Source organism: Brassica rapa, chromosome A08, assembly GCF_000309985.2.
Source record: "Brassica rapa cultivar Chiifu-401-42 chromosome A08, CAAS_Brap_v3.01, whole genome shotgun sequence".
Lineage (NCBI taxonomy): Eukaryota > Viridiplantae > Streptophyta > Magnoliopsida > Brassicales > Brassicaceae > Brassica > Brassica rapa.
The window spans coordinates 14923730-14950331 of NC_024802.2; the positions used below are offsets into that span (position 1 = coordinate 14923730).

General features: G+C 37.6%; 5 protein-coding genes and 1 non-coding gene across 7 annotated transcripts; 2 read left to right on the plus strand and 4 right to left on the minus strand.

Annotated features, from left to right (window-relative positions):
• Positions 1-201: 201 nt before the first annotated feature.
• Positions 202-1842, minus strand: LOC103834761 (uncharacterized protein At4g28440). The gene is made up of 2 exons (XM_009110845.3): positions 1478-1842; positions 202-578 (listed from the first exon to the last, which is right to left on the minus strand). Exons 1-2 carry the CDS (start codon positions 1743-1745, stop codon positions 388-390), a joined length of 459 nt encoding a protein of 152 aa, XP_009109093.1. The 5' UTR covers positions 1746-1842; the 3' UTR covers positions 202-387.
• Positions 1843-6819: 4977 nt separating this feature from the next.
• LOC103834762 (ADP,ATP carrier protein 3, mitochondrial) lies at positions 6820-9300 on the plus strand. Of its 2 annotated transcripts, none has more exons than XM_033277160.1 (4): positions 6820-7030; positions 7343-7815; positions 8329-8700; positions 8771-9300. In XM_033277160.1, exons 2-4 carry the CDS (start codon positions 7351-7353, stop codon positions 9065-9067), a joined length of 1134 nt encoding a protein of 377 aa, XP_033133051.1. In that variant the 5' UTR covers positions 6820-7030; positions 7343-7350; the 3' UTR covers positions 9068-9300. The 2 variants fall into 2 exon arrangements, with proteins under 2 accessions (XP_033133051.1, XP_009109094.1); XM_009110846.2 differs by lacking the exon at positions 6820-7030 and adding an exon at positions 7048-7201.
• A 312-nt stretch (positions 9301-9612) lies between these two features.
• LOC103834763 (transmembrane E3 ubiquitin-protein ligase FLY1) lies at positions 9613-13733 on the minus strand. Its single transcript, XM_009110848.3, has 15 exons — positions 13242-13733; positions 12653-12725; positions 12404-12531; positions 12195-12310; positions 12047-12107; positions 11855-11921; positions 11700-11777; positions 11441-11598; positions 11296-11355; positions 11106-11199; positions 10850-11017; positions 10438-10766; positions 10237-10353; positions 10000-10159; positions 9613-9855 (listed from the first exon to the last, which is right to left on the minus strand). Exons 1-14 carry the CDS (start codon positions 13386-13388, stop codon positions 10058-10060), a joined length of 1698 nt encoding a protein of 565 aa, XP_009109096.1. The 5' UTR covers positions 13389-13733; the 3' UTR covers positions 9613-9855; positions 10000-10057.
• An 8626-nt stretch (positions 13734-22359) lies between these two features.
• LOC103834764 (early nodulin-like protein 2) lies at positions 22360-23265 on the plus strand. The gene is made up of 2 exons (XM_009110849.2): positions 22360-22605; positions 22706-23265. Exons 1-2 carry the CDS (start codon positions 22419-22421, stop codon positions 23137-23139), a joined length of 621 nt encoding a protein of 206 aa, XP_009109097.1. The 5' UTR covers positions 22360-22418; the 3' UTR covers positions 23140-23265.
• Positions 23266-23380: 115 nt separating this feature from the next.
• On the minus strand, positions 23381-23451 carry TRNAG-GCC. Its single transcript has one exon. It is a non-coding gene; the product is annotated as a tRNA-Gly (tRNA).
• Positions 23452-23579: 128 nt separating this feature from the next.
• Positions 23580-25800, minus strand: LOC103834765 (probable L-type lectin-domain containing receptor kinase VII.2). Its single transcript, XM_009110850.3, has one exon. The coding sequence runs from the start codon at positions 25749-25751 to the stop codon at positions 23697-23699; it is 2055 nt and encodes a 684-aa protein (XP_009109098.1). The 5' UTR covers positions 25752-25800; the 3' UTR covers positions 23580-23696.
• Positions 25801-26602: the final 802 nt, after the last annotated feature.

Consider the following 26602-nt stretch of genomic DNA (forward strand, 5'->3'; position numbering starts at 1 on the left):
TGGAGAAGGAACCAAAGACATTATGAATCTATATGGTGTTTACTTGATTGATACATGTTGTTCAGTAATAGCTTAAACACATTGGGTTGTGTAAAATTGTAAGCAAGCTATATCCTTTCATCTGAAAAAACTTATGATCAAATCGTGAGAATCTTCCCATACAAAGAAGGGCCCAGCAGGGAAATCTATCATACAAAGAGGTAGATTAATAAGATTAAAAGGAGCAATTGCATTAATACTCATGTTTCATGTTTTAGGGTAAAAGGAAATCCTACAAGAACCACTCACAAATCTTCATCATCTAAATCAAAGACATTCACCACAGAAGAATCAGAACCAAAACACAACACTCTCAGGGGTTAACTTTCAATAAACACACTAAAAAGATCACTGATCTTTAACGTTAATCAGCTCGTATTCAACCAGAGACAGATTGTTATCCTCTTTGACTGTGAAAGACGCTGGCTCAGTTGCTTCGATGCGTCCCCATTTGTCAACCCCTAGCCTCATTGTACCCTTGTACATGTCTATCCTCGAATTCCGCAGTATCATTGTTTCCCCAGGCTTCATAAGATCAACTATACACACACCACCAACAACAAAAAAAACCCAAATCAATCCAATCACTAGGCCAAAACCAGTGCAATACTATGTAGAAAATTTAACTCAACATATATCTCAACAACTGACCAAACAAGTTTCACCATTACCAATGACAAGATGAAGTATACATTATACAACTCCAAGTCCACTAAATTGCACAAAGACAGTAGATTTCCACAGTAATAATTCCATTTCCATTATCAGACAAGATAGCTTTATGTAATAGTTTCCCGAACATGAGACATAACCAGTTTAGTGTCCGACAATAAAAATTGACGGAGATATAACAAACAGAATGAAGAGAATACATATAGAACATTTAACTCAACAACTGAATCACCAATTGTAACATGAAGTATACATTATTGAACAGGCAGATTTTCAGACAAGATAGCTTTTTCTAACATGTTCCAGAACATGACATAGACACACATTACCGGTTTACTCTCTGCCAATAGAAGCTGGCGGAGATATAAACCAGAGAACAAACAAAGGATCAGACTTTATCAACATGACGACACCATTTCAACATCTTAAAAAGCGAAAGAAAGAGTGTGACTGAGAGTAAGCAAGTTTCATCATTACCAATGGCAAGCTCAAGTATACTCTACTCAAATTTTGCAGGAAAGATATCATACAAACTCCAAGTCCACTAAATTGCACAAAGACATCATTGAATAGACAGGTTTCCACCCCATTTTCAGACAAGACAGCTTTTTGTAACATGACATAGACACATTACCAGTTCATTGTCTAGTAATAAAAAATTAACGGAGATGTAAACCAAAGAACAAAAGGATCAGACTTTATCAACATGACGATACCATTTCACCAACTTAAAAGCAAAAGAAAGAGTGTGAGTAAGTAAGTAAACCTTGGTCGTTACGAGCAGTGAAGAGAATACATCCGGTTTCATCTCCAATGAGACACTCAGCGATTCGACTGGGCTGAGACGGACGCCCCATGGAAGCACCCGGACGAGCCTTCCGGGTAACCGGAACCACCGGATTGGCGTCAACGACCTTAACAGTCAAAGTGTGACCAGTCGTTCCAGGCTTTAGCTGTTCCACTTTCACAAACACTGGTTTTCTCTTCGCCGTCGTCGTTCCCGTCGCAGCCGATGCGTTTCCTGTAGTCGCCATCGCTCTCTCTAAAGGTTCACAGAATCACTAACCCTAATGGTGGAATCTAGGGTTTATAAAGGAAGACGATTGATGCTTCACTCTCTCTCTCTCTCAAGACGGACGAGAGTGTTTTAATCACCTGCTTTACGGTATAGTGAAACTGCCACGTGTCGTTTTCTCGTTTTCTCGTTTGATGTTTATCTATCACATTTTTTTTTGAAACGGTTCTATCACATTTTCAGTACATATCAATTCGTTAAATAAAGCTATTTACTAGTATTTAGTTTTTTTTTTGGTTAAATTTTTGCTATTTAGTTATGGGCTAATTGGCTTACTAGCCATATTTTGGTGAAAACTCAAGGAAATGGACATGAATTTGACATAATGCAGTCACTAACTTTTTACCTTGATTTCTACCGGTTATAGCCTTATATGTAACAGGTTACCGGTTCTTTCACATGGAGAAAACAACGTGGTGGTTTTCTGTCCCCTAATAACAATGAAACACTTTTGAAAACATGTGCATAAACCATATTCAAAATCAAAAAAAGGAAAAGATGCAGAGAGAGAAATTGATGATAAGTAAGTGTAAAAGACAACGTTAAACAAACGGAGAATCCAGAAACTATAGTTCCATACTATATATTGTAGATAGAATAATATAAAGATAAATATAGTTCCAATTGAAAGAGAATCTACATTGGACAGTTGAAATATGCATGATAGACGCAAAATATGTAATACTTTATCCAAAATGAAGTCATATATTGCCAAAATAAGTCAGATATTGCAAAAATATAAGTTACCATCTTATGTTCCATTTATAACACTGCAAAAAAAGTTTAATTTCCATTTCACAAGTAGTACTACACATAATAGAGAATACTATTTTTTATATCGTAGAACTATTCCATATGGTAACATAACCATATCATTTATGAAGTTGGAAGCAGATCAAACAAAACGTACTGGTGGCCAGTAAAATGCATTATCATTCTACATGAGGTATATAGAATAGAAATGGTAAAAATGTATTTGCAATCTAAAGATCATCTTAACATATTTTTCAAATGCTGATATGGTCATGCCTTCATGGAAGGTGGTAATACATGCCCCAATGCCAACTCCAGTCGTACATAAACTAAACCCTATCAACTATCACTAAACCCTACATAAAAATATAAACCCTAACCCAATGTCAACTCCAATCTTCCATAAACTAAACCTTAGCCCTTAATCACTAAACCCTATATGGAAATATAAACCCTAATCCAATGTCAACCCCAATCTTTCATAAACTAAAATTCCAAGTAACATGCATTTCCATTCTACATGAGCTATAGAATATAAAATGTGACAAACGATATAGCACAGTACATATATATATTGTTCAAATTTTGAAGTGTCTATGATTGTAGGGGAAAATATTATGTACTATGTTATATCGGTAAACTAAATCCACGTGCAATAATACAAGGGACATTTATTTACATTCGTCATTAGCCACATGAAATACAAAGCTAATGGGAATGGTAATATAACATTTGAGAGTAAACACTAAACCCAAGTTAAGAAAATATAAACCCCAATACATAGGTAATCCAAATCTTTGTGAAATTAAATCCACATGTCATACTATTGAGAACATGTATTTATATTCCTCATGACCAACATGAAATACAAAGCTAATAGAATTGGTAATAGAACACTTGATAGTAAACACTAAACCCAAGTTAAGAAAATATAAACCCCAATACATAGGGAACCCAAATCTTATGGAAATATAAACCTCATGAGCCACATAAAATTTGCAGTGGGAAACGTAGGTACAATCTCATGCGAATGTTATTCCATATAATTGTGCTATGTATTTATTATTTTAAATGTTACATTCCATATACCGTATACTATGTTACTTGGATACAAATCTAATGGGGAAGTGGTAAAACTACACTTGACATTAAACACCTAACACAGGTTGATGACAACTATTACATATGAAAGAGTAGGAGGATGCCACGAACACCTCCTGATTTACCAAAATATTTTCACGTGTAAATTTAAACAATGGGTATAAGGTAATGGTTACGAGAAGGGAAATGTGTGCTATAGGGTTACGAGAAGACTTTTATTCCATTGGAACAATACTATTTCAAATGGTACTATGTGTATAGTAGATCAAGCATTGAGCACCATGATATACAAAGATAAAGGGGATGGTAACCAAACAATTGATAATAAACACTAAACCCAAGTTAGAAAAATATAAACTCTAATTCCTAGACAACCCAAATTTTACTGAAACTAAATCATGGTAAATACTTCATATATGAACACTAAACGTACAAACTTACACAACCCAATTCCAAATTTAAGCAGAGAGGGACTGCAAATAAGATCATTTCCATTTCATATACACTAAATCAAATAGAAATAGAAGCAGTTACAAGTGCAAAGTCTGAATAGCATACCGAATTGGTTTCCCCACGAAAAGCCACCAAAGTTCGAAGTCCTTCTCATTGATCAACTGTCGTGAAAGAAGGTAATGAAGAAACATAACCGAGAAGGTATGGGACCCCATCTTCAGTACTTGGCCAAACTGTGAAGCACTCAACATCGTCAGGTCCTCATCATCTAATGCACTCTTTATCACTTCAATCCAACGGAGATTGAAATAGTTGTTAACCCTTATCTTGCCACTGGGTTCACAGCCTGTCTCAAACAATCTACTTGGAAGCTCTAACTCATCCATAACAAACCTGAAGAATGGAAAGTAAGAGAGTCAAAGAGTGAAGATGGTTCACAATGTCATATGCAATATATAAATGAATAATGAGCTAAACATGGTAACAACCGGCAACCGAATGGAACAACATATCATGTGAAAGTACCATTCCATGTAAAATGGAATATTATGAATAACATACTATTCCAGTTAATATGACACTCATCAGGCTAAATATACAGATACGGACGTAACATATATGTGGTTTGGGTTTAGTGTTCCACAAAATAATCTATATTTCTAGACCATGAACAATGGACCACAAAGACAGAAACCCAAAGCAAGCATAACTTAGATTAACGACATCAGGCTGAGGACCACACCCAAACACAAAGTGAGACAAATCAAACATTATCGCAAGTGCTACTATCCTACATGGAATGGTTTAATGGGATACAAATACTTACGCTGTTGTCAAAGCAGAGAAACAGAGACGAATCAAAAAGCCAAAAAACTTACGCTGTTGTCAAAGCTCTGAGAAAACGCTACTCTGTGAAGTTGGAGATGCCGGCGGTGTTACTCCCCTCCGCCGAAACCGTCGCGCAAAACCGAACACCGACGCCCAGAAAGCCGAAGCCAATGAGAAGGGAAGATGACGGAGATGAAAAGTTGATTGCAGTGAAAGGCGAGCCGTAGGAGCAGAGAAGCGGCAGGGTCGTCTGGAATTTCAGAGAGAACCGACGAAGAAAGCGAGAAGGAGAAGGTGTGTGGAATGGGAGAATTACACGATTTACTTTGGACAGTAAAAGTTATAATTCTTTTTTTTTAATTGTAGCAGGTTAGCCGGTGAAAGAGAAAGGGTAGGATAGTATTATTATGTATTATTGACGCCGTCTATACATCTGTTAGGTAAAAGTGCTATACGGTGAATTACCTTTTTTTTCATGTCTATAACTCCTAATTTCCCTTTAGTTATACATGCGAGGTCCACCACTAGTGCTCGCTACTCCTCTTCTTCCGTTGACAGATTGAAGGAAGGTGAGTTTATTCTTGAGATAGCGAGCTCTCCAGAACGAGTGGATAATGACAGACGAAATTACATCGCGGTCAAACGGATATTAAACATATAAAATTTACTGAGGAAGACATGACACATGCGCTTTAGATACGACGTATCGTTGGATAGATTCAAGTAGTATAAAAAATAGCCACATTCATCATTATGATCATACATTACAATTGTTCAGAAAAAAATATACATTACGAATTTACTAAAATATTTTGAATACTCTTTTCGAGATATCATATATTATCTTTCGACTTTGTTCTTGTAATTATCATACTCTTGGTCGTGGACAATATTAAGCTCACTATTTTAATAGGAATCTACTTACATAAAATCATTTTCAACAAATTTCCTACACCTAACAATTACTTATATAAAATCTTGATTTTTGGTTTTATCTCTCACAGCTATAGAGACATCAGTTTTGGCAATGTCATTAATCTCAGATCAATGAATAATAAAGTTTACACGTGTTTTGAGTCTTTTGACAAATCTTGAGACTAGTCAACATTCTATCTAAGTTAGTAGGCTACTTTGGTTGGTTGCGTTTCTAAGATTTTGATCTTTAGTCATGACTGTTTTTGTGTAGATTGTTCGGATATGTGCTCAAGTAAATTAGATGTAATATAATGAGACAACAACAGATTCCCAATCCTTGAAGATATTAGTGTAAGCATATCAAATATGTAGCTAATGGTTAGGCATGTGCATTTTTACCCCAAGCCGAAGTACCTAGCTATCTAAATCTGATTCGAAAAAATCGAAACCGAATCCAAACCGTTATACAAAAATATCCGAACAAAACTTATGAGTTTAGTACTTTAAGATTTGAATATAATCCGAACCGAATCGAAATCTGAACTAGGATTCGAAGATATCCAAAATTAGTTAAGTATGTTAATTGTTTTATATATGTTAAGGTATTTAGATATTTTATAGTATTCTAAAGATTTTTGTAGTTTATTTTTTATTCTGAATAATTTTTAGTTAGTTTTGATAGTTTAACTAATTTTTAGTTAGATTTGTGAATACTTTATATAGTTTAAATTTCTATTTGTTAATTTTTCCGGTTTAAAAAATATTTTTTGGACGATTTCAGTTCGTAAGATATTGTTACAATCTGATCCGAACCGAACTGAATCCATCCGATCCGATAATTAGTAAATCTGAATGGGATTTGTGACCAGAAGACCCGAATCAACCGAACCGAGATCAACAGACCTAAGTAATGGTTGCGATTCTAAGTAGCGGTTTATTGGTCTGTGTTCTGTTTTCTCGTTGTTTGTTCAGGTATGACTTCAGATACGTTTGGCCTATACGTTTGGTTATGTCATCGTTATTTTGACTAATCCATGTATAAATTCAATAAAACTAAGATAAACAATAAAAACTAAAAAGGATAAAGACAATATAAAATAATCTTCAGGGCTTGGGTCCCTTGAAATGGGCCCAGAGGACACGAGTCAAAGGAAAGCAGTAGCATTTGCCGCTTCGAAGAGAAAGATATCTTCGGTAAGCTTCCATGGATTCCTCTAGACTCTCCACATGTATTCTTAGCTTTTATCTTTGACTCTTCTCTTACTTTATTTGTTTTCTCTCTATGATTGTTCTTGCTGCTCATGAATTCTTTGCGGCTCGTTTCTTGATATTGACCAAGAATCATCTCGTTTGATAAGCTTGCATGTAGGTTTCTAAGTGTCCTCCTGTGTTTGTAATGATGTCTTGATGGCTTTAAACAAAATAAGTACCATGTTATATGTTGCAATGAAAAATTGTTGATCATGGCTTCTCTGTTCTTGATTCATATTGTGCTGAGTTTTGTAGGAACAAAAATGAATAAACAAAGGCATCCATCGGTGTTTCAGAAGATTCGTGGACAAACCTCCTTGATTAGTACACTATCTCCAACTGTGCAACCTCGTAATCACAGCATCTCTGGAGCTTTTGTCAATGGAGGTTTGCAGAGTCTACTGCAGTCAACTAGTCATGGCACTTCTCTTATACCACGTGGCTCACTTCCCGTGCTTGCTCAAGCTCCTACCGAGAAAAGTAGCACTGGTTTCTTGATTGATTTCCTCATGGGAGGAGTCTCGGCTGCTGTTTCAAAGACTGCAGCCGCTCCTATCGAGCGTGTGAAGCTATTGATTCAGAACCAAGATGAAATGCTCAGAGCCGGGCGTCTCTCTGAACCATACAAAGGAATCACTGACTGTTTTACCCGGACAGTCAAAGACGAAGGCGTGCTTTCTCTTTGGAGAGGCAACACCGCCAATGTTCTCAGATACTTCCCCACTCAGGTTACCTTCTTAGGTTTGGTTCTTGTATAGATGTTTGACGCTGCACAGCCGTCCACTTCTCTTATATATTACTTAAGATAGGTAGTGTCTTCTGATACGTAGAATGATGGTGGTTCGGGTTTTGATACCATAATAAGTTAGATGAGTTTCTATACTGATTCGAGTAACAATTATTTTGGAATGTACTAGTTATGTTCATTCGAGTAACAATTATTTTTGGAATGTGCCGGTTATGTTCGTTCAACTAGAAATAGTCTTGTTATTGCTTTGACTCATATTTTGGATCCTATATTTTGGATCCCGCTCTAATAGCTCCGAATAAATTAAATACATGCATTAAAATAAGAAGGCTTCGGTCCATCTGTTTTGTATAATAGTTAATATTCCTTCTATCTTCCGGAGTGGGAGATTTTTTTCTCTTATAGCTTATGTCGTTGTAAATCTCAGATCCGGCCATGCAGTTGTGTTGGCCATGCGGTAGTGTTAAGTAAACGTTTCTTTATGTTTTTGCAGGCTTTGAACTTTGCGTTCAAAGACTACTTCAAGCGACTGTTCAACTTCAAGAAAGACAAAGATGGATACTGGAAATGGTTTGCAGGGAACTTGGCGTCTGGTGGTGCAGCTGGTGCTTCATCTCTGCTTTTTGTCTACTCTTTGGATTACGCACGTACCCGTTTAGCCAACGATGCCAAAGCAGCCAAGAAAGGTGGTCAGAGGCAGTTTAATGGCATAGTTGACGTGTACAAGAAGACTGTAGCCTCTGATGGTGTTGTAGGACTATACCGCGGTTTCAACATCTCATGTGTTGGAATCATCGTGTACCGTGGGCTCTACTTTGGATTGTATGATTCCTTGAAGCCTGTAGTTCTTGTTGATGGTCTCGAGGTAGAGAAACTCTTCACTTCAGTACATTCAGAGTCCTTTATTAGTATTGTGTACTCATTTGGTTTTATAGGATAACTTTTTGGCGAGTTTCTTGTTGGGATGGGGAATCACCATTGGAGCTGGACTGGCGTCATACCCGATAGACACGGTGCGAAGAAGAATGATGATGACATCAGGTGAAGCAGTGAAGTACACGAGCTCTCTTCAGGCCTTTAATCAGATTGTTAAGAAAGAAGGAGCCAAGTCGCTTTTCAAAGGTGCAGGTGCCAACATCCTCCGTGCTGTTGCAGGGGCCGGTGTACTCGCTGGCTATGACAAGCTCCAGCTCCTTGTGTTTGGCAAGAAGTACGGCTCTGGTAGTGGCTAAACGATGGATGAGGTGTACGAGTGAATAAAACTGTGTGTGTTTATCGAATGTACTCTGTGAAGTTGTGGCTTTTGTCTTGGTTATGTGACTTCCTTTCCAACAAAAATAAAATACAAAGAAAAACACTGCTGGTTTATGCTTGTTTACTTCATATCTTAACAATATGAGAGGTGCATAGATTTTTCTATGTAAAGTTTATGCCAAGGCTTGTGTTAATAATAATATTGGGTTTACTTGGGTTGTAAGGGAGTGTGTGATCAAACTCCAACCCTAAGGTTTGGTCTTGAAGTGTCAGTCTCAGATCCCACTTAAACCACTTCAGACCGCTACTACAAGGAGTTGAGTTCTGTTCCTTGAACATATGCCACTACTTGATTCATCCTCTCTATATAATTTACAGTTCAAACAAAGGATCCATAACTTGCCTTTCAATGGCGCCTCCATCTATCGCCGTACCTGCCATTGCTCCTGGTCCAGGTTTTACGCATATGGATTTCACAAGTATGCGGCAAAGAAAATGGAAGAAGAACAAGAAATGTGCTAAAGATTGGGCTGTGGGGTGAAAGAATATGCACTAAGATTGTAACATTAAACAAGTTTATACAGAACACAATGTCTATTCGCAATTTTCTAGCTGCGGTTACAGATTCCGTGTTTGTTCTTCTGCTTTCATCTAAAAACCTTTCTACACCTCTCCCAAGGACATAAATCCAAAGAGCCAGCCCCACCCCACCTGTTTCAGTTAACTTCGTATTTTGTGAAACACCCCACAACTATTCCAGACAGACCTGAAAAAACGGTTGAAAAAACAATCAAACAGAAGCATGGTTCCTCAAAGGTCAACCAATCACAGAGCCAAGACCCTATCTATAACCTATTAGGAAAAAACAATGAAAACATTTAAGCTTAGGAAGTTCGATTTGAGTTGTTACCCGCAAATTAAACTTGAGTGAAGTCTGTACATCATCCTAACAAACCAAAATCATCCTCTTAAGCTGGAGGAAGGGAACGCCGACAAGTCGGGCACTCCATCTTTATATCCATCCATCTCTGTAAGCATCCCGTGTGGAAGAAATGTTCACATGGAGTTACCTGTTTTCACAACAAGCATACGCTCATGATTCTCTCTATTGGGGAAAAAAGTAACTTGAGTGAAGAACCAGCTCTACCATGAAATCACTGGTACGCTGTCTGAGATTGATAGCAGTCATGCAGATGACACAATCAGTGTTGCGGCTTACGTCCTGATTAAATCTCCTGTGGTAGTTGTATTTCTCTGGTAGCATCTGTGCATATCGGTGAATACGATGAATAAAAGATATTAGAGGTAGTCAGCGATGGGAATGTAATCAACGTGTAAAAGAACAAACCTGACGGGGAACAAAGCAACGTGAACCAAAGTAATGCTGAAGAAGAAGAATGACAGCTTGCAACCCCATGAACGTGCACAAGAACACGCACCAGGCCTTGCTAGGCACTATACGCATGAAGTTGTGTGGGCATCCAAAAACATACAACGGTATAGCTAACCGTGTGGCAGTCATGCCCACGATGTAATACGGGTGCAGGGGCTTTCTTGAATCCCGGATGACGTTGGTGACTATCTGTGGTATCCAAAATGAGTACATGAGAAGAAGAATCGGCCGCATGTAGTTGTGGAGCTCGTACATTATCAATATCCCTCCAAGTAGAATCCCATCTGTTCAAAATATTGTGATAATGATGAAACATCAGCTTGAACCTTGAATCGGATAAACAAACACCAAAGAACTGAATACTAACAGAAACGGCTGTAGAGAAAGGAGAGTTCACGCCTCATTGTCTCCCAGCCTTCTCCGCTGATTGAAGGCCTGGTTGCTTTCCATATAGCCAGAAGATATCTCATCTCGAAAATCGAAAAGACTACGAATTTGAAGAACGCGGCGGTTGCAAATGCATTAAATAGAGATTCTGCATGAGAGAAAGTTGCAGTGAGGTTTGAGAAAACATTGCAGTGTCATGTAGCAATGCTCAAGTATTATTATGTGGATAAACATACCAACTAATATCCCAGCAGTGAGATGTAAAAGGCATAAGTAAGCATCCATGATTGCTTGATGTCCGATCATTACAATGGATACCTTGGCAGCACCCTTCCATACAAGAACAATTCCATAAGTTAGCATTTTTTAACTCATTTTATGCAATAATAACGATATCAGACCATCTAGGCTACATCAGTATCTTACAGATTGTGTGTTACCGTGCTCCATTTGCCGGATCAACAAAAGAACCTGGAGGAAAGAGACCTAAGTGCAATAGAAAGTTAAGGAACACGCTAAAACTGCACAATTGTAGATAAGCATTCTGTTACGACTTTTGAGCAAAGGATACAAAAGTGACCATCAGTGTATAGTTCACAGCTTTGTTGTAGTAGACCTCGACATTCACAGAAGTTGCATTCAGGAACAAAGGCGAGAAACAATCTCCGTCATCGCCTACCCCAGGACTTTCCATCAATCCTTCCATGTGATAATAACTTTTGTCTCCATCTATCAAATATAGAAAACTCCCTCAACGCATGATTAAATGTGACTTGAGAGACAAAGACTACGCCATGATCAGCTCAATGTTTTAGAGTTAGAATGCATACTGTTGTCACTAGAAGCCACACGGGATATCTGCGCTGCTATTTCGATGTTACAGTGCTTATCCATCTCATTTCTTGGCGCTAAAGTACAAGAGAATTGAACATCAGGGTCGCTGAAAAAAGTAAACTGTTAAGGAAAGTGTTAGGCTACTGCTTACAAATCTTCCGTTGCAGTATTCTGTCTCTTGTAGATTCTTGAAACACTTGCGAGGAAAAGATTCCAAGCTGTGAGACATCAGAAAGTTGACCTTAGTAAGCTCTTCGAACATTTTATCACATCAAACAAGCCATCAACAGATCAAAGCACTATCATTGCCAACGTGGGTCAGACAAAGAGCCTTAGACATTACCAGATGATAGGGATTTGAGAGAAGATTATTCTCATCTTGCCCTGCATCACTCTCCTTGCCACTGTTAAGGTCAAGTAATGCAAAAGACCTTGGAGTTAAAGACTCAATAACAAACCTTAAAGCAGTTAAGTAGAACAAAGGCTAGTACCTGTTGGCCACAAGGCGAAGTTGTCTAAAGGGCCATATATATACACCTTCCAGACTTATTTGGGCACCACCCAAATTTTGTTCATTGTCAAATACGTCATGGAATAAAACCACACCCTGTTCCATCAACATTTTTTACAAGTTCAAATATTGCATGCTAATAATCAAAGACGATCTTGTAGATCATAGTTTATAAGTTGAACTGTTCACCTGAACATAGTGCACACCGGTTATCTTTGTTGGAACAGCCACTAACTCAACCACAGAATTACCATTTGATTTCTGGAAGTCTTGAAACTTCGAAGAGCTATTTAATGAATCCAGAAACTTCCAATTCCCTGGGAAAAAAAATGATATTTGATAAATAGTCCACAGCACAAAGCAATAGTAGTACCCACATCACATGAGAGGGTTCAGGACCATCGCAAGCAGAAAAACGAAGAAAGACATGCCACAAACCTCTATATGTTCCTGTTATGTTCCATGCGGAGAACCGTCCTCCTTCAGGTACTTGTTTCCTACCAAAGAGCCACTACAAAATCACCAATATCTCATGAATCAAACCATTAACCAAACAAAAATATTATCTTGTTATCTTTGCGCACTCCCCTAAAATCATCTAGCAATACAAACTCAAACCCGCAAATCTCATCCAACATTCTCAACTACCATGAGTACTACTTCTGCAAATATTAAGCTGGTAACATCTCACCACCCTAAATACATAATTATTCTCTCCCCCCCCCCCTTTCAAAATATTCACAGGGTGAAAAAAAAGCTTGCATACTGATGACAAGCTCAATCAAGCTACAAAAGATGAACCTAAGAAATAATCCTACATTTTCATTCAATATGGTCAACGTTGTGATAATCATTTGACTCTGATCAGCTCAACATCTCTAGCACTATAAGCATACAATCGCAAACTGATCAGACTTTGTAGCTAGACCAGATCATTAAGCTACAGAGCTAAAGCATCAAACTTTTTTCTGGGAAACATCAAAAGGAAGAAACTTTCGAGCAATCATCAATGATAAAACACACAAACCTCGTCGCTCCATGTTCGAGCTTTCTCCCTAATGGGTCTAAGCCCCGTAGCTTGCTGCGGAAACGCCAACCAAATCGATAACAAGAAGATGATCTGAAATTCGACGAACCCTAATCCCAAAACCCCCAAATGTTGACGCTTCTTCATATCACAGCTCCAAGCTTCGATTTTTATGATTCAAGCCCTAATTTAAATCAATACCCAGAACAGATTCGAGGCTAATTCTCGAAACCCACGTCACTGAAGAACACAATCCAACATAAGGTTGATTCGAGTGAAGTCAATCGTAACTGAAGAAGGAAGAAGAAGATTGGTATGAGAAGAAGCTAAAGGAGACGAGATTGAAGATTTTGTATCTGCCAATTTGGTCTGCGGGTCGTTGAAGCCTCGCGATCAACTCTTCTCTAAAGGTTTTTTAATTAATTTAATTTTGGTTGTTTTATGAAAAAGGAGTTTTCTTGTTGAAATCTCGCATTCTCAGGTCTTTCTTACGCCTTAAAAACTTGTTATTTCCATAAACATTTAGCTGTTACAGATTAATGTTACAATTGCTTCAAAGTTAAAACATGACTAGAAAATGGAAACTCGATTTCACGTTTAACAACCGACCAGAACTTGGCCTAATAAAGAACGAGAATTCGACCAAAAAAAACCTAAACTTTGCACGAATTGCCAAAAAAAACATGAACTTTTGGGCTGACCAAAAAAACACCAAACTTTCATTGACTTTAGAATTAATTAACAATGTTTTCGTTGAATTGCCAATTTAGCACGCCGTCAACAAATTTAACAGAAATATTTAACGTCGTTTATTGTTGGCGTTAAGTAAAACGACGTCGTTTGCAAATGAGATGAAACGACGTCGTTTTACATGATTTGAAATTAAAAATATGTAAACCCCTAGAATCGAACCCAGGTTGGTTGGTCAAATGACAAGGTATTTTACCACTGGGCTACTGGCACTTTCAATGTACTTACTAACATGTTTATTTTTATTTGATACATGTTAAATATAAAAAATTCTCTAAAAACTTAATAAGATCTTTAAAATTCCAAAAAAATTAAAAAATAAAGAAGATTTTTATAAAATTAATTTAGAAATTAAAATTAAAAATAAAACTTTCTTTTTTTTTTAAAAAATAAAAACTCTTCCAAAATTTTCTAAAAACTTAAAAGATCTTTAAAATTCCAAAAAAAATAAAAAAAATAAAGAAGATTTTTATAAAATTAATTTAGAAATTAAAATTAAAAATAAAATTTTCTTTTTCTTTTTCTTTTTAAAAAATAAAAACTCTTCCAAAATTTTCTAAAAACTTAAAAAGATCTTTAAAATTCCAAAAAATTGAAAAAATAAAGAATTTTTTTATAAAATTAATTTTGAAATTAAAATAGAAAATAAAAATTTATTTTTTCTTTTCAAAAAATAAAAAATCTTCCAAACTTTTCAATTTTTTTTAATACATTTGCTAAAAGTTGAAATTAATTATACACACATAAAAAGTTGATAATTGTAACTTTAATTTTTTGCATTTTATTATAATTTTTAAAAAAATTGGATTTTTTTTTAAAATGAAAAATTTGGAAATTTTTTTATTTTTTAATTTCAATTTTAATTTCAAAATTAAAGATAAAGTTTTTATTTTTTAATTTCAATAAAATTTTAAAGATCTTTTTAAGTTTTTAGAAAATTTTGGAAGAGTTTTTATTTTTTAAAAAGAAAAATAAAATTTTATTTTTAATTTTAATTTCTAAATTAATTTTATAAAAATCTTCTTTATTTTTTTAATTTTTTGGAATTTTAAAGATCTTATTAAGTTTTTAGAGAATTTTTTACATTTGATATGTACCAAATAAAAGTAAACATGTTAGTAAGTACATTGAAAGTGTGAGTAGCCCAGTGGTAAAAGACCTTGCCATTTGACCATCCAACCTGGGTTCGAATCCAGGGGTCTACTTATTTTTAATTTCAAATCCTGTAAAACGACGTCGTTTTCAAATGAGATGAAACGACGTCGTTTCACTTAACGTCAACATTTAACGTCTAGTTAACACTGTGTTAACTGAGAGTTCACGGCGTGCTAAATTGGCAAGTCAATCCTAAGTTTATTAATAAACTAAAAAAGTCAACAAAAGTAAATGATTTTTTTGGCCAGGCTCGAGTACAGGTTTTCTTTGGCAATTCGTGAAAAGTTTGTGTTTTTTTTGGTCGAATTCTCAATAAAGAACGCATATCCACTTGTAGAAAATCAAAGTTATTCAAGTTTTGTCTAACTAGTTGTATCGAGAGAAAATATGTAACGCCTTGATCTTGTTGAAAAAAGCCCATTTCACTTTATCCTTAAAACAATACTAGATTTTGACCCGCGCAACCGCGCGGGTGTTTGTTTTTACTTTTTTTTATACATAAATTATTATTTTTAAACATTAGTGATATTTTTTTTAACATTAATCATATACTTAAATGTTTATATAACTATTTCAAATATAATATTTTTATAATTTACATGTTATAATTAATCATTTGGTTAAAACCGTATGTATTTTCACTTATTATATATTTATCTTATTGTATTTGCATTTAGTTATTAAGCAAATTAATATATTCATGAGAAAACATATTTGAAAATTATTTTGTATTTAATTTATGCTAAATTCTGACCCGTGTTTCAAAGCTGTATTTCTTTTTACTAATATTTTTTATGCTTATTCATTTTAGATAATATATTATTGTATATACAAAAGTCTAAGATATGTTAATTTGTAGACATGTATTATAAGGTTTGTTAATTTTAAGCCGTTCTATCATCATATTATATTTTTAAAATAAATAATTTATATTTATGAAAATAAAATTTAAAAATTTATCAATTGAACATAATTTTATCATATTTATTTAAGTATAATAATTGTATTTTAACATGATCATGACTATAAAGTGGGTAAAATAGGATATAATTTATTTATTTATTATTTTATAAACGATAACTTAAAATATATTAAATTATTGTTAAAATACTTTTACACAGATTTATTAGAATTTTTAAATATAATATATAAATATATATTATATTTAAAATGAAAATATATTATGATTAAGGTAGTTACAAAGATTTTATATTATAAGCTTTAAAGAAATACATGTTAATTTTTATACATGTTTTATATATTTTGCTTAATCCATCTTACCAACGGATTAGATTTTATTTTTGAACATAAACATTTTATACTTATGAAAATAAAATTTATAAATTTAATACAATTTTATTATACTTAGCTCAATATAATAATTTTATTTTAATATGATTGATTATGATTATATAATATATAAAATATTACAGAATTTTTTATTTTTTATTTTATAAACGATTACTGAATTTATTAATGTATAATAATATTTCAAACTAATTTCGAAATTATTGAGAAATATATAAATATAATTTCGAAAATGAAGATCTTGTAAAAATCTTTTAAAACAGATTTGTTAGATTTTTAAAATAAATATATTTATATTTTAAATAAAAAGATATCAAAAGATATTATGATTAAAGTATTTTAAAGATTCTATGTATTATTAGTCTTAATAAAATACATTTAATAAGATTTATAAGTGATGGTCCAAATTAAAAAAAAAAATCACACATGAAAGAAGTCATGACTTCTCTTTTAATATATAAGATGACTACTTTTTCTTTATGAAATAAAAACAATACATTTTTAACTTAATTTATTAATTTATTATAAATCATTAGAATTCACAACTCTATTATATTTTGGACACTTTGTTTTATAAGAATTTTACATCTAACCGTTCTATTTTCTTTCTTGTAAATCCGCATTGCAAGTTCTATTTACAATTGCACAATGTCAAATTTTTCATTATTATTAGGTATGTTTTGGTTTGGACTTCTGTCCAAATAGTACATGTTAGATCGTAACTGATGATCGGTTCACTTTCTGATATTAAGTATGTTTTTTCCGAGCCGACTAGATCAGCTGATAAGATTTATCAAAAAAAATTATTAAATTTTTTTATATTAGTCTGCATTAAACGACATTGTGATCGGCCTCAAATTTCAGACATATGATTATCTGAAAATAAAAATACTAATAATCTCTTAGCTAAATCATTTCACTATGTGATCTTCCACAAAATAAAATAATACGTTATGTAATTATGTAAGCTTATTAACAATTGATTTCATTTTTTTTTTTGTTAGATGACTAACAAATTGGAACATCTGTTGGAAAATGGCTGTTTGCGGGGAGTAAATAAAGTGTGTGAAAAGAAGATAGCCGTTAAGTCCATTGCATGTCGAAACGTGTAAAAAAGGAAGAGGAGCAAAACCAAAACGGTTCAAATTAATTTGCATTTCTCTAGAGAATCCATTCAGGCAAAAGCTTCATCTAACGGCTATGACTTCTCTGATTTCACCATAAATACACATACAAGCACCCAAGAGCAACACAGAGTTCAAGAGATCAGCGAGTTATTATAGAGGATCATATATATATATGGAAAGGGTTATAATGTAAATGATATTAACCTAGACTAGGTTCCTTACTTAGCTATATATTGTAACCTGTCTACTTCTAATAAGACTCACATTCACTATTCTATATGGTATCAGAGCCGTCGCTCTCCTAAAGACCTAAACTTTTCAAATTTCTTTTTCTCTTTCACGACAAACAATGGAGTCTCCAGCTCTCTCTGAAACAATCTCTACCAATCCACAAACACTTCTCAACATCAACATGGCCAATGTCTCGAAACTAACGGCCACAAACTACCTCATGTGGAGTCTCCAAGTTCATGCCTTGATTGATGGTTATGGCCTTATTGGTCATCTAGATGGATCTACAGTGATTCCATCTCCGACAGTCACCGTTGATGGTGAAACGACGGTGAATCCAGATCACACACTCTGGAACCGTCAAGATCGCTTGATCTACAGTGGTCTTATTGGTGCAATCACGTTGCCTATCCAGCCCCTGGTCTCGCGTGCGACCTCTGCTGCCCAAATCTGGGAAATCTTGGCGTCCACGTATGCCAAGCCAAGCCGTGCGCACATCAAGAACCTGAGGAATCAACTCAAGTATTGGAAGAAGGAAGAAAAGACGATCGATGTCTATGTACAAGGAATTACTACACGACTTGATCAACTTGCAATTCTCGGGAAGCCTATGGAACATGAGGATCAGATTGATGCGATTCTAGATGGTTTGCCCGATGAGTACAAGACGGTGGTTGAACAGGTAGAGGGTCGTGAGGTGCCTCCCACGATCACCGAAATTCATGAGAAGTTACTCCATCATGAAGCTAAGCTCTCGTCAATGACGCCTGCGTCTATTCTTCCTGTGTCAGCGAACATGGTGCAGCAGAAGAGCACTCAGGGTAACTACAACCACAACAACAAGAACAAGAGTCATAGCAACCAGTTCAACACGCAGACCAGGCCCTCTTACTCCAACAACAACAATATGAACTGGCAGAACCAAAGTCGTGGACAGAGACCTTACCTTGGCAAGTGCCAAATCTGTGGTACTCAAGGACATGGAGCTAAACGATGTCCCCATCTCCAAAGCTATCAAGTCACGTCCCAGCAGTCTCCCTTCACACCTTGGCAACCACGGGCGAATGTAGCTGCTGCATCACCCTACACGGCTAACAACTGGCTCCTCGACAGTGGTGCTACGCATCATATCACCTCGGATCTGCAGAACCTGTCCCTGCATCAACCATATGAAGGAGGTGAGGCCGTGGTGATTGCAGATGGATCGAATCAATCCATTACACACACTGGTTCTGTTATACTTCCCTCTTCAACTAAGCCTCTTAAGTTGACTGATACATTATGTGTGCCAAACATACACAAAAATCTCATTTCAGTTCATGGTTTATGCAATACTAATCAAGTCTCCGTCGAATTCTTTCCTTCTTCTTTTCAGGTGAAGGATCTGAGCACGGGGACCCGGTTAGTTCACGGAAAAGCTAGAGAAAAACTCTATGAATGGCCGACTAGTCTTGCTTCACCAGCGGCCATGTTCACCTCTCCATCATCTAAAGCTACACTATCTTCTTGGCATTCACGCTTGGGTCATCCCTCTATTTCTATTCTTACTAAAACAGTTTCAAAGTTTTCTCTACCTATTTCTCAGTTGTCTTCTAAACCTATGTCTTGCTCAGATTGCATGATCAATAAAAGCCATAAACTTTCTTTTTCAAAATCGAGTATAACTTCTACCCGACCTCTCGAGGTTGTTTTCTCTGATGTCTGGTCATCTCCTATTCTATCAACTGATCAGTTCAAGTATTATCTTATTCTAGTTGACCACTACACAAAATATACATGGCTTTATCCTCTAAAACTCAAATCTCAAGTCAAGGAAACTTTTGTAGCTTACAAACAGTTGGTGGAGAATCGTTTTCAAACAAAAATGGGCACGTTATTCTCAGATAACGGTGGAGAGTTTATAGCATTACGTGCGTACCTTCAAAGTCAGGGCATCTCTCATCTTACTTCACCCCCTCATACACCTGAGCACAATGGTGCTGCTGAGAGGAAACACCGACATGTGGTTGAAACTGGCTTGACCCTCATGTCCCAAGCATCAATGCCTAAGACGTACTGGCCTTTTGCCTTCGCCGCTGCGATCTACCTGATCAATCGTATGCCTACTCCGAACCTCGACTATGACTCCCCGTATCAGAGACTCTTTGGCAAGCCTCCGAATTACTCCAGACTTCGTGTGTTTGGGTGTTGCTGCTACCCATGGCTGCGCCCATATACCAAACACAAGTTAGAAGATCGATCCAAAGCTTGTATTTTTCTGGGTTACTCCACGAGTCAGAGTGCTTATCTGTGTCTCCATGAGCCAACCAGACGAATCTATACATCTCGTCATGTTACATTCGAGGAGACGATCTTTCCTTTCTCGATGAACAAATCAGAAAGAGGCAATGTCACTCCCGCAGATGATGTCACTCCTGTTTCTGCTCACCTTCCTCCGGTTATTCAGGTTCCGCTGCAGCCGTCGACGGTCCCGTCTCCGTGCTTAGATCCTCACCCAACAACACAGCCGTCTCCACCAGTGCCACAACAAACTCAGGTATCGTCCCCTTCAACTCAATCTCCATCTTCTTCTTCCTCCCCCCTTACTTCTGAGCCCACTGCTCCAAATCAAAATGGGCCTTCACCCCAGGCCCAGACTAACCACCAAATAAATGAAACCCAACAGCAGGAAACACAATCCATACCCAATATCCAAACCCATGATTTGCAAACCAGTGAACCACCAAATCAACCACCGATAAATTCTCAAACCACCCAAAACCCACAAAATTCCTCAACCGCTGTCGACTTACAACAACATCAGAATCAACATCCTATGCAGACACGAGGAAAGAACAAGATCGTGAAACCAAATTCAAAGTTCAGTCTTACCGTTACAAGCCAATATCCCAGTCCTGAACCACGAAATGTTACTCAAGCTCTTAAGGACGAAAGATGGAGAAAGGCAATGTCAGTGGAGTATGATGCTCAGATCAAATATCAAACTTGGGAACTGGTTCCGCCTCATCCCTCACAGAACCTTGTAAGTTGCCGCTGGATATATACAACCAAGTACCTACCGAATGGAGAAGAAGAACGACCAAAGGCTCGTCTTGTCGCACGAGGCAACACGCAACAACACGGAGTTGACTATGGCGAGACATTTAGTCCTGTCATCAAGTCGACGACAATAAGGCTGGTTTTGGACATTGCGGTAAACAGAGGTTGGCAGATTAAGCAGCTCGATGTAAATAACGCATTTCTTCAAGGAGAACTTCACGAGGAAGTATACATGACGCAACCTCCGGGGTTTGTTGATCGAGATAGACCAGATCATGTGTGTCGTCTCAAGAAGCCGATCTACGGTTTGAAACAAGCTCCACGTGCCTGGTACTTGTCTCTCAAACAACACTTGGTTGACATTGGATTTGAAAACTCCTTAGCCGATACATCTCTGTTCACACACAAGTCTGCCTCTCATCAAACGTACATACTTGTGTATGTTGATGATATTGTAGTAACTGGTAGTGATCATCGTCACGTCTCATGTGTGCTGACCTCCCAGGCGCAACGATTCTCTATAAAAGATCCGACTGATCTTCATTACTTCTTGGGCATAGAGGCAACGAGGTCTTCTAAGGGTCTACACTTGATGCAGAGACGATACATATTGGATCTCTTGACTCGCACCAACATGGTAGACTCCAAGTCTGTCTCCACACCGATGCAGACGACACCAAAACTCAAACTCAATGATAGCTCTCCGCTCTCTGATCCCTCTCAATATCGATCAATTGTTGGTAGTCTCCAATATCTTGCGTTTACTCGCCCGGATATCTCTTTTGCGGTCAATCGTCTGTCACAATTCATGCACCAACCTACAGAACATCACTGGCTCGCAGCGAAAAGAGTGTTACGCTATCTAGCTGGAACAACAAGTCATGGAATCTACATGAGAGTTGGATCACCGCTTACCCTCCATGCCTTCACAGATGCGGATTGGGCAGGGGATAGTGATGACTATGTTTCAACCAATGCATATCTCATATATCTCGGGTCTACTCCAGTTTCATGGTCATCAAAGAAGCAGAATGGGGTTGCGCGATCATCAACGGAAGCAGAGTATCGGGCTGTTGCTAATACTGCGTCGGAGGTTCGTTGGATATGCTCGTTGCTTCAAGAGTTAGGTGTTCAGATCCCGGTAACACCAGCTATTTACTGTGATAACATTGGAGCTACGTATCTATGTGCTAATCCTGTGTTTCACTCAAGAATGAAGCATATTGCTATTGACTATCACTTCATTAGGGGAATGATACAACTTGGCATGGTTCGTGTCTCTCATATCTCTACAAAAGACCAGCTTGCAGATGCACTGACCAAGCCGCTCAGTCGCCAACAGTTTCTCACTGCAACATCCAAGATTGGAGTCACTAAAGTCCCTCCATCTTGAGGGGGCGTATAGAGGATCATATATATATATGGAAAGGGTTATAATGTAAATGATATTAACCTAGACTAGGTTCCTTACTTAGCTATATATTGTAACCTGTCTACTTCTAATAAGACTCACATTCACTATTCTATAGTTATTACTTTGAGGTTTAGTTAAAAGTTTTGGAGAGATATGGGTCTGGTCAAAAGCTTTGATGCTTACTTGATGATTGTGATGTTAACTGGTTTAGTGTTTGCATTAGGATTATCAAATGGTTACAAGTTCTATGTAGGTGGGAAAGATGGTTGGGTTCTTACTCCTTCCGAGGATTATTCTCATTGGTCTCACCGGAACCGGTTTCAAGTCAACGACACTCTTTGTAAGTATCTCTCTGTTCTCATCTGTATAATGCACAAATTAATGTATCATAATGTCATTCTAACCACGATAAAAAAAAATTCCACTGGTGCAATTGCAAGATTTTAAGTACCCCAAGGGAAAAGATTCAGTGTTGGAGGTGAGTGAAGAAGAGTACAACACATGCAACACGACGCATCCCATAACTTCCCTCTCAGACGGAGACTCGCTCTTTGTGCTTAGCCGCTCGGGTCCGTTCTTTTTCGTCAGTGGCAACTCGGAAAACTGTCTCAAAGGCCAGAAGCTAGCCGTCAACGTCATGTCGACCGCTCATCACAGCCGCAGTCCTCGTCAGCCATCTCCCTCACCATCACCGACACTGTCTCCCATCGCTTGGTCATCTCCAGCGCCTTCTCCGGGAGTGGTTCTTTCTGACTCAGAAGCTCTTGCTCCGGCTCCAGAACCCGCCAAAGCTCGCAATTCGGCCAGTTTGGTTGGTCCTGGGATGGTTTCTTTGGGATTAGTTCTCGTTGTTTTCATAAGGTCCATGGTCTAGAGTTTATAGTGGTGATTCATGAATGTATTAATTAAGTACTCTATAGTTTGCGTTGAATTCAATATTTAATGTGCCATTATATGTTTAAACTTCTTTATGTTTTCCTTACTAAAATAGAGATTATCACTCTCTGAACCATTTTATCAGTTGCACCATCTCACTTATTTCAAAGACGTCGATGGCCCAAAAAGGAGGTGATCTGAAAGAAAATAATAGGGTAAAAAGTATAAAATATAAAATATGCACCAGCCGGGAATCGAACCCGGGTCTGTACCGTGGCAGGGTACTATTCTACCACTAGACCACTGGTGCCTCGTTGTACGAGCAAACAACAAGAAAACTTGTAATCATTACATTAAATGACAGTTTATGAAGTTTCTAAATAGGATTTTCTTTGTAAAAAGAATGTTAAAAAGTTTCTAAAATAAATTTACTTCAGAGTTCAGACATAGATGAATTCATGCAAGTCTAATAAACAGACAAATCACACAACCTCTATATATATACTGTATAGTATAGAAATACTATAAAAAAAAAACAACTCTCACACTGGCTTTTCACCTTCCTTGAAAAATAGAACTAGAACTCCTAAAGGAATGAGAATGAGAAGTCGAGTTCCATACATCTAAAAACGTGGGATGTTGTTGTTGTTGTAGTATTCCATCACTAGTTCCCAACAAATAAGAACTCTTCATCCTCTCCAACAAGCTCACTTCCATACCTTCCCTCTCCCTCTCATCATCACTCAACGTCCCTTGTTCCAATATATGCACCACTTGTCTCATCTTCGGCCTTACCCTCGGATCAGGATGCACACACAAGAGTCCTATCCTCAAAGCCATCTCTACTTCCTTTACCTCAAACCTTCCTCTCACCTTCAACCTCTCGTCCAAACCATCAACCACTTGGTCTCTCTCCATCAGTCCCCACATCCACTCCACTATCCCTTCCCTTCCTTCCTCTATTGGCTTCCTCCCACACACTACCTCCAACACAAACACTCCAAAGCTGTACACATCCGTCTCCACAGATGCTCTCCCTGTCTTAACCAACTCAGGCGCCATGTAACCCGCGGTTCCAACCACGTGCGTCGTACTAACCATCTCTTTATTAGTATTCTGCAACTTAGCCAACCCGAAATCGCCAACTCTAGCGTTCATATCCTTGTCAAGCAACACATTGCTCGTCTTGATATCTCTATGCAACACTTTTGACTCCCACCCTTCGTGTAGATACAACATCCCCGAAGCTACGTCTCTTAACACTCTCATCCTCTCCTCCCAATCCAACACCTCATCGCAATCAAATAACCGCTTATCCACACTCCCATTCTCCATATACTCATACACCAAGACAAGACACTCACCTCCTTTCTTACACCAACCTCTAAGCCCCACTATATTCTTGTGTCTTAACCTCCCCAAACTCGAGACCTCGGCCAAGAACTCACTCGTCCCAGCCACGGTATCACGAGGGCTTGTCGTAATCCTCTTCACCGCCACTTCTTTGCCTTCCAACACTCCTCTATACACCTTCGAGTTCCCTCCGTACCCGATCATGTTCTCTTCCGAGAACCCTCTCGTAGCTTCCACAACGTCTCTATATTGCACTCTATGAGGCCAATACTCAGTCTCCCAATCTTCAACATCGTCTTCGTCTCGTCTTCTCCGCTCTCTTCTCCTCACAACGTAGAGAACAACCACAATAACGCAAACTAGTAACGCAACGGCACCAATAGAGACCCCAGCGACGAACCCTTTAGAGTTCAAAACAGAGCCGTCTCGTAGTTTAAACGAAGGAAGGTTCCTAGTGATTAAAGCGTCGCCTACGGAGAAGTCAGAGTTGCTAAAGCTCCATGAGAGGATCCTGTGGCTCTGCACTAGTAGCCCCGTGGATGCCGTGAACCCCACGAACATGTCACCGAGTAAAACTCCGGTGAGGTTCAGAGGAGTGCTTATGAGAGGTCTTAGTGGTTTCAACGAGCCGGCTCTAGCCATCGTGACGTTGATCGCCGAGCCGTTAAACTCGATCCAGACCTGATAGTTATCTCCACTGTTAAGCCTGAGCTCCGTGAAGGAACCGTCGTCTCTGTAGAAACCGGCGACGGAAGATGAAAGGGAGGTTAGGGAGTTGACGTCGACGCCGACGTGGTTGTCGTTGATGTCGTTGAACTCTTGGTTGGAGAAGACGTCGAACTCGACTGCGAAGATTCGGTTGGTAGGGTCGCCGTTGTTGGTCAAGTTGAGGAGGCCGAGGTGCTGAGCCGACTCGGCGGCGGAGGTGTCGGAGGAAGGGAGGAAGACGAAGGCGAAGCCGTGGCCTGGGAGTCTGTGTTTGAAAGGGGCCATGGAGAAGATGAATGACGTGGCGAAAGGGAGAGGGGATGAGGAGGAGGAGGCGGGGATTCTTGAAGGGTAGAGACCGCGTCCGATGGAGGAAGTGGTTTCGTTGGTGAGGGTTAGGATTGACGGCGGAGAGTCGACGGTGGCGTCGATGAGGAGTGTGTTGGTGGTGGTGAAGTTGGAGTTGTAGACGAAATCAATGCATGAGATTGGTCGGGGTAGTAACTGGGATATGGTGAAAAGTAGAAAGATGGAGGCTTTGGAGAACATCTGGATCAGAGGACAAGACAGAGAGAGAGAGAGGAGGAAGATGAAGTGTTTGGTCCGAACTCAAAAAGAGAATTGATTTGATTATTGTAGTTGTCGTCAAAGAACCAATAATTCAAATCAATTGTCTGCAACTGGACGATTCCATTTAGATAAAAAGCCAAAGTCAAAATAATATTAAATTATTAATTGACAAGTTTGAACTTTGAATGAACAAAAAGGCGACAAAACACGTCATAATATCCGGTGTGCGCAAGACCATGATTACTATGAGATCTTTATTTTTTTGTCAACACCATGAGATCTTTACAGTAGTATATAAGTATATAATATTTTTTATTTTATTAAATTTTTATAAACAGATGAACCAATAAAAAAATAAATAGGCAAATAGTTTATAAAAATGATATAAATAACTTTACTTTTCTTTTGTTACTTTTTTATTTTTTTTAACTAAAACGTGTTGAGGATATATTTCTTTGATAATCTCTTGGTATTAGACTCTTCCGACTTCCGAGCCGCTTGGAGTTAATGTTGAAACTGGTCTTCTTGTTGTTCTGTCCACATTTATGGGATCTGATGAACTTGTTGGTCAAATAAGTCAGCCTGTAAAAGTCAAAACATTCATCTTCTTCTGATTTTTCACTTCGATTCTTTCAAACATATTTCACATTACTAAACGTATTCGTTAACTGTAAGCATCATAGCATTAATTATAAGACCACATCAATGCGCTAATACTAAGTAGTAACTACTAATAACAAGGCCTCATGTTATATTTACTATGTATGTCCAAAGTTCAAACCATATAGTAAAACATTGTATGTAGCTATTTGGTTACAGAAAAGGTGCAT